The sequence below is a fragment of the Pleurodeles waltl genome, chromosome 11 (assembly GCF_031143425.1).
Source record: "Pleurodeles waltl isolate 20211129_DDA chromosome 11, aPleWal1.hap1.20221129, whole genome shotgun sequence".
Classification (NCBI taxonomy): Eukaryota; Metazoa; Chordata; class Amphibia; order Caudata; family Salamandridae; genus Pleurodeles; species Pleurodeles waltl.
In genome coordinates this window covers 78,301,028-78,313,775 of record NC_090450.1, presented here as the reverse complement: position 1 = coordinate 78,313,775, position 12,748 = coordinate 78,301,028, and the positions used below count along the sequence as shown (strand labels likewise).

The following is a 12,748-nucleotide window of genomic DNA, read 5'->3' as shown; positions in this document are numbered from 1 at the left end:
GCAAGTGGCTCCTAAGGATGAAATATTGGGAAGAAACAGTAACCTAATTACTGTTTTCTTCAGTAGTTCCTTCTTTGTAAGGGATCCCTTTTATTTCTAATGCCACCTCCTCCCAACAGTTATCACTGCCCCCAGTATCCGTAAGTAGGAGGAGATGATACGGGTGATCAGGAATGTTGGTCTTGGTGGTGCTGAACAACATGAAAAAAACGTACTTCTGTAAAGTTTCAGTCAAAGGTTTTTATGGCATCCCTGGACACTCTTTTAGAATGCTAATGAACTATGTTCTGCTTTTTATGTACAGTGGAGCAGTGCTACTCTGCCATTTGGGCGAAATGAGCACCATCCCACTAACGGAGTCCTTTACAGAATGTCAGATTTTTTGCAGTTATACATCGATTTTGCTTGATTTTTTTACAGCTTCCTACATACTCAGATTCAGTGCTATCAAACCTCCACTTGACACTCCTGGGTGATAGCACCATTCATTTTATACAACAGTCATTGTTGTGTATCTTCTACAGTCTGGAGATACTTATAATCTTTTAGCACAAGTCTAGAGCTTCCTAGGATGATATCTGCAAAAGTTGTTTCCTCTACTACTGTTCTTTCTACTATAAAGTTCACCCTTCACTATTGATTAACAGAAAACAGTTCAATCCGAACTTTCATGAGTAATGGTCTGAACAGTCCCTAATGTTGTGGAGCAAAAGTAACCCTAAGTGTTATAAATCTTTTTTCCAGCTAGTTTGAATGTTTTGTAGTTAACTAACCTCTAAAACATATCAAGGAAAGATACAAGAACATTGGTTTAGATTCTAAGTAATGAGTGATGTTTTAAAGCCCATCATTTTAACACTTTATATTACAACCAAGGTAGAGGAAGGTAAGCCAGAGGAGCCAAAAGGCCTCGCATAATTCTTTGCATACAAGTTGGATCTTTAAGAATGTAATATTGTGTCTTTACAAAATAGCTTCTTCAGCCTGTTTTGCTTTGTCTGTTTCAGATTACAATTCATTAAAGTGAAAATTGAAGGGAATGTCTGTTTGGATATCTTTTGTTTCGTGCGCATGAAAGTAATTGATTATTTAAGTAGATTTTGTTTTCAATTTTAGGTGTTCGTCAAATTATAAAACAGACTTTAATGAAGACCAAGTTGGGTTACTCTTACAAGTGTAAATCCATGCAGAAATTTCCCCTTGAGAAAGATTTGTCTCTAGTAATGGTCAATGCCAGATTTCAAGCCTTCAACATTGAACATAACAGTTTTGGAGCAGGTAAGTCAAATAATTATTTATAAAGTTCCATGAATACATATATTTCTATGAATTCTTTGGAATTATTTAGGAATTACAGATGCTTTTACCACACAGTGAGAGTGAACCCTAATTGAAATAATATCTATCATTGAGTGAATATGTTTTTAATAAGATGGTAGGACCATAATTAAAATATGCAATCTCGAAATACTAGTTTAAAAAACCTCTATTTACTGCAAACTTTATGTAAAATTAAAAATAAGTTATCCATCTCTTTACAGCAAAGTCACACAGAAGGTAGTGGTGTCTGGGCTTTAGCCCGCAATTATCTTTTTGAGCTTCCAGATATAGCACCACATGGTACCACATTTGCAGTTCCCAATTAAGTTTTATTAGTCCTTGTTGGCATTCATTTGATCACTGAAGGCAGGACTGTATTTGTATGAGTTTTCTGATATCTTCAATCAAGCAGGTGTCTATTGCTGGAACACCCATACTTGGTTGCCACTGTCTAAGGAATTTTATATTGAAATTTTGGTCCTTTCTTATTGATAAGGGACAACGTTCCCCTCCCCTTCTGTTTAACATATTCCTAAGTCTTAAGATCATGGCAATGCAAACAGATATTAGTTTCTGTTCAGGAATAATTTCCATTTTATGGGCTAACAATCTCTTTTATGAGTTGTGTATCAGAATATTGATAACAAAAGTACTGTCTGATATAAATATCCTGGCCTAAATATCGTCTGTCTATAAAAATATCTTCACAATGGGCATACATTTTTTGTTAATAACTCAAATGATGCAATATTTATTAAGCCCACAAAACTAATACCAGATGATTTTTATGCCACGTCATTATGGTACCACACCCTTTTTTGTTAAGATTTGATGTCTGCTGCTATATAGCATTGATTTTTCTGTCCACCGTACCCTTCTAGGTATTCAGTGAAATATTTTTTTAATCCTCAAGAGAAGAGACAAACTCTCAATGTTTGTTTGAATTGGAATATTGACATAGATTCTAGGGAGGACAGCGTTAAGTGTCTTGCCTCACCTGCTTAGATCAGTTTTGCATATCACCCAATTTTGCCCTTGAATCTGTAAAAAGTCAAAGTTTAGGGGTTTCAACTATTTGTTTTCAAAAGTCAAGTGGGCATCATTTAACTAGCTTGATTTTCCAGAAAGAAACCCTTGCATTACTAATATAGGTTTCAGTTGTTTGTATAGCACAAAGAATATTGTCTTTCAGCTGCTTCAGAATGCTTTCTTCGGTTGTTGCACAGAAACTAAGCAACAACCTCTCCGACTTCTTCCATGAAATAATCACCAAGATCTACAGCAACTACAAACCCCAGCCACCTCCATCGACCTTCTCATCCTGCTAAGCTCATCAACCAAAGACCACCCGCTGACAGCATGGAACCCTCTATCCAGCAGTAATAATGAAGATAGTTCAGTCATGGGCTCCCACAGACCCAGCAAGCACCATGTCTACAACCTGGGAAAAGCCACGATCAGCGCTGCACTCATTGCATTAACATCTCCCACATGACAGACACCTTCCCAGATAGCTGGAAACAAGCAGGAGCCACCACCCTTTTCATAAAGTCCTTAGCCAACCCTGATGTACTCACTTCTCCCCTTCACAGCCACCACTCCCCTTCCTTCCTCTCTGAAAGAACAGAATGAAACAGGCTTTTGCCATTCACATCAGAACCCAAGGACCTCATCTTTGGACTCCCAGAGGGGTCATCACTCAGTCCAATAATTTTCAACATGTGCATGACTCCTCTTGCAAATATCATCAGATCCCACAGAATCAATATCATCTCCTACATTGACGACACCCAGCTGATTTTTTCCCTCTAAGATGACACCATTAAAACCAAGATAAACTTTAAATAATGCATGGTCATTGTGGCTAATTGGATTTAAAAAAACTGCCTCAAGCTCAACCCAGATAAAACTAAAGTGCTGATCTTTGGGAATTAGAGCTCACCTTGGGACTCCACCTGGGGCCCGGTGATCTTGGACCCACACCGACCCCAGCCAACCGTGTTAGGAACCTAAGCCTCACCCTGGACACCAAAGTCCCCATGAAGTCCCTGGTCAACGCCGCCATCTTCTTATGCTTCCACATCGTCCTCATGTTATGTAAAATCTTCAAGTGGCTCCCATTGGACATAGACGTACCATCGCACAGACCCTAATCACAACCATATTGTACTATGGTAACGCACTTTATGCTGGCATCCCAACCCATCTTCAGTCTTCAAGCCATCGACAATGCTGCCACCAGACTCGTCCTAGACCTCCTGCACCAAATCCACACTACACCACTCCTCATAGTGCTCCACTGGCTCACCTTTCAGAAGCACTGTCAGTTCAAATTTGTCACAAACACATTCACTCACTTAACAACACAGGACACACATACCACAATCACCGGCTTCACTTCCATCAACCCACAAGGCTACTTCACTCAACATCACTCTCACACACACACTCTGCATTCACAGAAGCAGAAAAGGTGGTGGATGATTCTCCTACCAAGCCGACAAATCCTTCAACGATCTCTCCCAACACACCAGGGCATTCTTCTCACTTCTTGGATTCCACAAGAAACTGAAGACTTGGCTATTCAATTAGTCTTCCTGTGCAACCATCGAAACTGCCTGTATTCAGGCCCAGCCTCAGCACACTCCTACATTCACCTACTCATCGCTGAATACCCTCACGATTGACAAGCAGCGCTCTAGAAATCTATGTTACATTACATTACATTACAGTTAATAAAAAGTTGGACATTGGTTTACTGAATTAATGCAAGTATCCTGGGTGAAGATGGATGCTATGCATCACACCTTCAATGGATATCAGGCGGATAATGGGCCCGAGTTGGGCTGCTAAGTAATAATTACGGGTAGATAGCAGAAGAGGGAAAGTAGTCTATACCTTGTAGGTCTTGTGCAGTTTGTCAAAGCAGAGTGATAATATAGGTCTTCCATCAGCATTATCATAAAGAATGCATCTAATGGTTCAGGGTCTGGAAGATTGCCATTGTCTGTACATCAGGGCAATCTGTGCATGAGTTGAAGTCTCCTGTGAGCTGAATTCTCATGTGTTTTTGAAAGTGCAGTGCTTGTTTAAGGATGTCTTTGAAGATGGTGAAATATCCTGGATTGCTGTTGATCACTACTATCATTTAGAACTTGTTTGTATTGATTACACTTTGGTTGGTCACACATCTAAAATGGATGAACAATGTGCATTGAAATCTAAGCACTTGTCAAGCCTTTGGCATTCCACTATCTTTGCAGAGTTCCCTTTTTTTAATCTTGTCAAAAGCACTTGTTAAGGATAGTGAAGTCTTGAACTGGCCTCCTGAGGTGCCCAGGATGTCTACCTTTTTCTTTACACTTCTAAAGCAATAGCGAGTTTTTGGTAACAGGTGGTATTCAGGCCAACCTTTGCCTTACATACTTCTGCATTTGGTTCCTTCCATTTTCTCCTTAAGCCACCTCCTGCAGATGTGTTAGTCTATTTCTGAAGTTGTGTAGCCAGTTCAATTGATTGCAGACATCAGATTCTAGCCTCTGGCTAATAGGGTCACATATCCTCCTAAGTGTTTGTGTTCTAGGTCTGGTGTATGTGTTTATTAGAATGCACAAAGGGTTCCTCCTTGTGGCAGTGGTATTTAACTCCATTGTATGAAAATGTTTTGATGGTGTAAACACTACTCTCTTCCCTGTGTGCCTCACAGTCTACAAATTAGTGTGTTTGCTTGCCATGGATTCTGCCACTTTTTCTCAAGGAGAATCCTTGTGAGGCTACTTTGATGGAACATGAAGGAATTGGCCATGGTCCACAGAGTTTGTACTAAACATACATCACTTCACTACATTAAAAATCTTTTTGTTCACTGTCTTTTATTGACGCTAAAATAAAGACATGCTACAGGAAAGACTAATTTAATATCAAGGACATTTCTGAAGATGTTTCTTTCCAGTTGTTTAAACAACTCTTATTTTTGTAATAAGTCTGAATCCGCCATGAGGCAATGGTAAGGCTGAATGCAAGTGGTGAGGTTAATTTGCTTGAATGTGAAAATATGTGATCATGTATAGCATTATTTTACTTTAATGTATTTTGCCTTGCACATTGATGTGTTACACTCCAGGGAAACTGAATAGTGTTTTTTTCTAGTGAAAATAGATAATGGACTGCACAACGTTATTGAAAAATATAGTAGTTATATTGATTTGAATGTTTCTCTTGGAAATGTAAAGAGTATTGTAAAGCATGACATAAAATGACACACAGCAAATTACTAAAATGTATTCAACTGGAATATGAGATTCGTTGAGTATGCTTACCAACTAGTATTATTTTCCAATCCTACATTTCAGAGTGTTTTAAAGTCACCATCAAAAGGAGGGCTGTATTTCCCAGGGTCATGTTTAAAATTCTAGAACACCCATTTACCATCCTAATATTCAAGTTTTACTACCTTCAGACAGTTAAATTGTTTCAGTTCTCATAATACTCTTTAGTGATATATTATAATTGACTGGCGATAAGTGTAAATAAAAATTAATACCTAACATGCTATTTATAAAAGCACTAAAATATAAATGAATAAAAAGAATGAACTACATTTACATTGATAGTGATAATACATTTGTAACATAAAATGTTTCTGCATATCAAAGTACTTAAAATCAGCAAAATACTCTTTGTTAATCTGGCTTTTTACATCCTTAACACACTTTCTCCAGTATCTGCGCTTCCTCAAACTCCATAAGAAATGTCCCAGACATTACTGAGCATCCAATAAACCCCACATCTCCTAAGAAGCCTCTGTCAGTTATTACTAAATCGCCATCTCACTGGGTGCCTTCTGCTCTGGAGAGATAAGTGACTATGAGCCTGATTACGACCTTGGCAGATGGGATACTCCCTCACAAACGTGACGGATATCCCACCCGCTGTTTTACGAGTTCCATAGGATATAATGGAACTTGTAATACGGCAGACAGGATATCTGTCACGTTTACAACGGAGTATCGCATCCGCCAAGGTTGTAATCAGGCCCTATATATCTAATTTCAAGATGCAAAACATCCTAAGAAACACTGTTCGAGGAACCACACTTCTGCGGTACCAAACATCTAGGAGAGAACACACACTGAGATACCACGGTTCTCACAGAAGGTCACATACTCCTCTAGGTACTTACACACCAGCTTGTGGCACAATAAAACAATACTAGCTGGACCAGAGATATGCAGAGATTTTCCATGTATTTCACTGTCTCTATTCCTACTAGAATATCTCCTAAGGTGACCTCATTACCCTTCGAGCCTTACAGTACTGCACGACTATGGGGCCCTTGTTGCATTTGGTCAGGACACTAACAGGACTGGCAGTGGAACTTTTTCTAACTCCTGCCACAACTAAGGCAGCCATACCAGGCATTCTGAGAAAATACAGTTCTCCTATGCAAGATCGTCACTGTCGAAAGCAGATTTAGGAATTGTAACCCCAACCAAATAAGAACATTCACCTGTTTTTATTGATGGTGCTCCAAAAAAAGGAACACAAATGCTTGACTTTTTGGAGACAATTGTGTAGTTTTGATGCCACTACTCTGTGGAAACGACCCATCAATCAAGAGTAGAATCCAATGCTAAAACACTTTAAAAGAGGATTAAGTCAGCTAGTGAACTTTTTAGGGGACAACAAATGGAACTCATAACAATACTAATTCAATTCAATGTTATTTATTATGTTTTAGACTCAACAGAGATCCCCAAAACGAATACCGCAAATCATCCTTATCTTCAGTACAAGAGCATGAAAACATTCACAAAAAATTAATTATTTAAAAAGAGAAATACATATAACTACTATAAAAAATAAGTTATTTCACCCACTCACAATTGAGATTAAAAAATCCATAAGCAAAGCCATTATAGGGCCTAAATCTGTGTGAATGATAACTCTATTACAAAACTCCATCACAGAAGATGTACAAAACCTCGCTAGGTACAAATAGGCAATATGAATACTCTATTGTAAAGTTCAAAAAGCTAATAGTGCAAATTTGCAAAACATTCAATTGTGGCAATAATGTTCAATGCTCGAAACAATCCAATATACAATACATTCTATATTGAAACACAATATTAAAAAGTGCAAATGAAGACATAAAGTGCTAAAGGGACAAATAACTGCAAGGATGAAATAAGCAGTTCTGCCACTCAAATAATAAAGTGCAATGAAACCATTATATGTGTTGAGCATCCGACTATGGCACATAGCATATAATTGGATAATAAAACTTGTGATTGCATAATGACATATCGGTCCTCTGCAGTTAAAATGAGGTACAAAGAAAACAATCACACATATACATGCAGACATTTAAACAGATTTAAAAAACACTTAAAAAACATTTCAGTGGAGGGGGAGGGGGGGCAAATAAACATTGACGAGCTTCGGCTATCTAAATTATACTATATTTCAAAAAGATCGGCCTCAAAAAGTGACAGCATGCAAAATGTAGGGATAGACATACAAAGATCACATGATTTAAATCTTGAACATAATTCAAACAAAGGTCACAGAACCTCTCAGTTATGCTTTCCCAAGTTCCTGTGATAACTTGTAACGGAAGCAAATGTAACCTTAGTAACAGAATAATTCTCTGTACACCATGTGGAAGATTCCACAGGAAATAAGGTTGGGGGGTTTTACAGGTGCTACTTTCTACATCTCATTTCGTGCATACTGTAAACAAAACAAAATATCCTTTTTCCTACTCCTATGTACAAAAATTATTTTATTTAGTTTTTAAAAAGTGGTTTTGGGAATGGAAAATTCCTGCTCTGAGTGATCTCAAACATTTGCAGCACTTTTTTTATTAGAATAAGGAGCACATCTTCCTTTCAACCCATGAAAAATGTAAGCTTTAATGCAGCTTGGATAGAACCTGTTTCAATTTCCAGCAAACTGTTCCCCACCTCAGCCCAGCCAGCTGCAAGGCAAACACAATTTTGCTCAAGGCCAAGATAGCCAATTATGTTTTTACAGGTTCAAAAATGCTGAACTTTGTAATACAACTTCGGAATGGTCAGAGGCAACTTTTTAGAATGGCTTGAGTAATATGGTTGAGTTAAAAGTAGTAAATTAATACTGTATGTGTGATCTCGAGTAAGTGGAAGACTGATCTCATTTCGTCTACACTCCTTCCTTAACTAAAGACTAATGAAACTAAAGGTTAACCGTGTCTTTCACTAAACATGGAGGCAGACACCCTCTTTTTTATACTGAACAACCTTTCCCATATGGGGTCAAGCCTATTCCTCAATGTATTCAGGGAGACCTCAAAGTAAGATCACAAAGGACATAGGGCCACATGTACTAACGATTTTGAACATCGAAAACAGCGAATCTGGCTGTTTGCGACGTGAAAAATGCACTTCCCGATGCACAAACCTGTTTTGCGATTCGGTAAACTTTTTACCGAATTGCAAAACGAGATTGCGATTCGCAATTAGGGAGGAGTGTTCCCTTCCTAATTGCGACTCGCAGTCCCATGTATGACTGTGAATGCGGTTGCAAAACAATCGCAGTTAGCACCAGTGTCACACTGGTGCTAACACATTCGCAAACGGGAAGGGGGCCCCACTGCCTGCTCTGAAAAAATGAAACAAAAGGAGAACGGGCTGCATTACAAAAAAAAACTGCTTTATTTAAAAGCAGTCACAGACATGGTGGTCTGCTGTCTCGAGCAGGTCACCCTCCCTGTGAGGGCTGCCATTCCCAAGCGGGTCACAAATTGCGACCTACCTCATGAATAATCATGAGGTGGGCACTTGCGACCCCCTTGCAAGTCGCAAATATTGTCAATGACACTATACTCATGCGGTTTAGCGACTCTCAAATTGCGAGTCGCAAAAAAAAACTTTGATACATGTATCCCATAATTCAGTATTACAGTGATGAATATAGGACATACTAGTCTTGGATAAAAGTGTGCTGTTGAATACATAGCACAGTGAATGTGCAGGAAATTGCACAAATTTGCCATTTTGATCAAGCTAAAGAAAAATCAGTATCATGAAAAATTGTCAGTGCTAAAATCGCCAATAATCTGAATATTATACAAGGGGTATTTGTGCTTCATAGTATAGCTGCCTCTTTTTTGCTATGTAATTGTTCAGGTTTCTCATTTAGAATGTGTCTCTTGAATTGTATGTTTTATTTGAACTCTTTTCATGAAAGCAAAGAATACTAAAACTGCTTCAATAAACAAAGTTAATAATAGTACCTAGGTTCGATATGAATTCACTCAGAAAGAAGAATTTGACCAGATATAGCATTAAACCTAGAAGGGCCTTTCCTTTCTCTTATGCTTACCATCCTGTCTACTTTTAATACTATAGACTATACCTAGCGAAGTGTTAGGATCTCCCATTTTCTTAAGGATTTGCTAAATCCGGATGAGAATCCACCAGCTGGGTTTCTTCCACAATATTATCCTTAAATTGGAGGAATTATCACCACAGGTTTCTCTATTTGGTTTGGCATATTTTCCAGAACCTTAGAATTTTCCATTCCCATTTAGTCCTAAGTTAGGCTCCTGGGTGTTTTGCAACAAAAAAGGGATATTGCAATAAATGTGAAGAAGTAATACCACGTAATGTGTATCACAAAGTAGAGTTTTACGAAAACTGCAAGTGCCAAGCATCAAATCTACACGCCCTGTCTTTGCATTTGCACCCCAGCATAGTGTTCAGTTCGATCAGGTTTTGTGAAAATTTCTCTGGCTGTTTGACTGTTGTCCAACAGTTATGATAGTCCACAGAAAATCAGCATCATCCGTACGTACTACTGCAATTGCAGTGCAAATAAGCTTATGTGAGAAATACATTATCAGCAGTCAAATAATCGTTGGTCCATGGTCACCAGATCATGTTCTAGGTCGGAGTGGTGGTTCTCAGCTCGCTTGTACTACTGAGCATCAACATTAACAATCTTATGATTCAATCATATTGAGGACAGATAATTAAGTAACAAAATATTGGAAGTTAAGCGCAGTTAGAGAAGTATAGATTTACTATTCCTAACTCTCCATTTACTTACATAGAAGATAAATGTAGCGCGTAGGTACGTGTATGTGAGGTGAAGTATAGAAAATTTGTACCTAATTACCTGTTGGTATTTTATTTTCGATACTGTGTCATCCATCTTGTCTCCCATCGATAATGTAGTTTTGATATTCAGGGGACACACCTCTCAGTCTATGTAGCCAAAATACTAAGGTGTCAAGGTTCTTCAGTTAAGAGGAGGAGGTTACAGTAGAAACATGTTTTGTGACCACAACATGTCGAGTAGTAGGATTTGGATGGAGAGAAGAGGAAGTATTCCCTTGATATTAATGGGGACACTGAGCAGAGGGTTATCTACTTATACTACTGGTTGCTTCTTCTATCGGTTCAAATGAGATGCAGATTGTTTCTGTGTATTCCCCAGTTTAGTCTCTTCATTGCCCTAACAGTTTGATGACTTTCATTAGAAGATGTGGTCTGTGGGATGTCAGCAGCTCGTTGAGTCTACCATCTTCCCCATTTTCCTTCCAGTTCGGAAAAAAAGGGCATCTCTCAATTTGGAAATTACCACCTAAGTATTTACTAACGTGACTTTGACACAGTTTGTTAAAATGGCATCCCTTGTACACGGGGTCCTGGTTTTAATTTAACTACTTTATATGCAGGAATCATTTAGCAATGGAGAACATTGTTTTGTAAACTGTTGGTTTGTGACATGAATTTGGTGTTTATCACCATCTTTCCTGTGATTTTAATTGCAGAATATGAATGCTTGGAAGACAGAACTGCTATAGTAGTTCCTATCGCCCTTGCTCTGGCTCTCTTGGTTTTTTTTCTCATTGTGGTTGAAGTGTACCTGATTGGAAACAGAAGAAGGACTATTGACTATGAGCCAATCTGAACTGGTTTTGATTCTTGTTCCTGCCCTAGCACATGTACAGAGAAACTGGATCCAGGCCTGACGTTTTCACTTGTTATTCTTTTATGTTATGTCCCTGACTTCACAATATGGACATGTAATTATAAAAAGACTTCATAAAAGTATTTCATCTGTTGTTGCACAGATATTTTGAATACATTTGTGATTGTGTTATTGTTGTCCCAGTAAATACAATTGCTACTGTGACTGCTAAAGTTGATATTTTAGTTACATCCATGTTTGCTGTAGCAACCAAATTGACGGGGTGATTGCCTCTGTAACCCTCAAATGTGCATGCAAAATCATTTTGCTGAGCAAGAATACACTTTGAATCTGGATGGCTAAATACAATGCAGTGTGGACACATTTTGGTTTATATTAATTATGACTGCATTAAACTTTTCTGTAGTCGTGGTAATGTGTGCTTCCCCTCCAGTGATTAGTTTGAATATTACATACCTAGGGAGTGAATGTGGAGTGCAGCAAAGCCTTTGGTTGGCTCTACTGAGACATCTTTGTCATCGTTCTGTCTTAAGACCATCTCCATACATGGCACAGTTTAAAACATTTTGGGGGTCATTCTAACCCTGGCGGGCGGCGGAGGCCGCCCGCCAGAGTTCCCCCCTCCAGAATACTGCACCGCGGTCGGAAGACCGCTGCGGTTATTCTGGGTTTCCCACTGGGCTGGCGGGCGACCGCCAAAAGGCCGCCCGCCAGCCCAGTGGGAAACACCCTTCCCACGAGGAAGCCGGCTCCGAATGGAGCCGGCGGAGTGGGAAGGTGCGACGGGTGCAGTTGCACCCGTCGCGAATTTCAGTGTGTGCAAAGCAGACACTGAAATTCTTTGTGGGGCCCTCTTACTGGGGCCCCTGCAGTGCCCATGCTATTGGCATGGGCACTGCAGGGGCCCCCAGGGGCCCCACGACACCCCATACCGCCATCCTGTTCCTGGCGGGCGAACAGGATGGCGGTATGGGGTGTCTGAATCCCATGGAGGATTCATGTGGGCAGTGGAAAACCGGCGGGAGACCGCCGTTTTTCCTCTTCTGACCGCGGCCAAACCGCCGCGGTCAGAATGCCCTGCGGGGCACCGCCAGCTTGTTGGCGGTGCTCCCGCCGACCCTGGCCCCGGCGGTCCCTGACCCCCTTTGTTTCCATAGTTCACCTGCAAAAATGTTTGTGTTGTGTTATTTTGATTTAAATCTTAGAGCATCAACAAAAGGAGCATCTTCAGATGTCCTCGGTAGTTTTGGTTGACCAAAGAAGATTGATCACCTAAGCCTGCAAGCTTCATGTGAACAGATTGCTAATTTTAAGGGCCCCACCCTGCTAGCAAATGATGTCCCTATATCGAGGTTAGACACACTTATGTACTAGAGCTGGGAATTGAGACCTCTGCATCTAGTTGTAAGTGCACCGTGTACAGGCAGCGTCTTATTCACAGTCAGTA

General features: G+C 39.6%; 1 protein-coding gene across 2 annotated transcripts in view; it reads left to right on the top strand.

Moving 5' to 3' along the window:
* LAMP3 (lysosomal associated membrane protein 3) overlaps positions 1–12,748 on the top strand; it is a 144,267-nt gene that overhangs the window by 122,769 nt on the left and 8,750 nt on the right. The window contains exons 5-6 of one of the 2 annotated variants that reach the window (XM_069213105.1): positions 1,117–1,278; positions 11,141–11,716. In XM_069213105.1, coding sequence (XP_069069206.1) covers positions 1,117–1,278; positions 11,141–11,280 — 302 coding nt within the window. In that variant the 3' untranslated portion in view covers positions 11,281–11,716. Of the gene's footprint in view, positions 1–1,116; positions 1,279–11,140; positions 11,717–12,748 lie in introns of those variants that run through there. The other variant, XM_069213106.1, reaches the window with a different exon arrangement.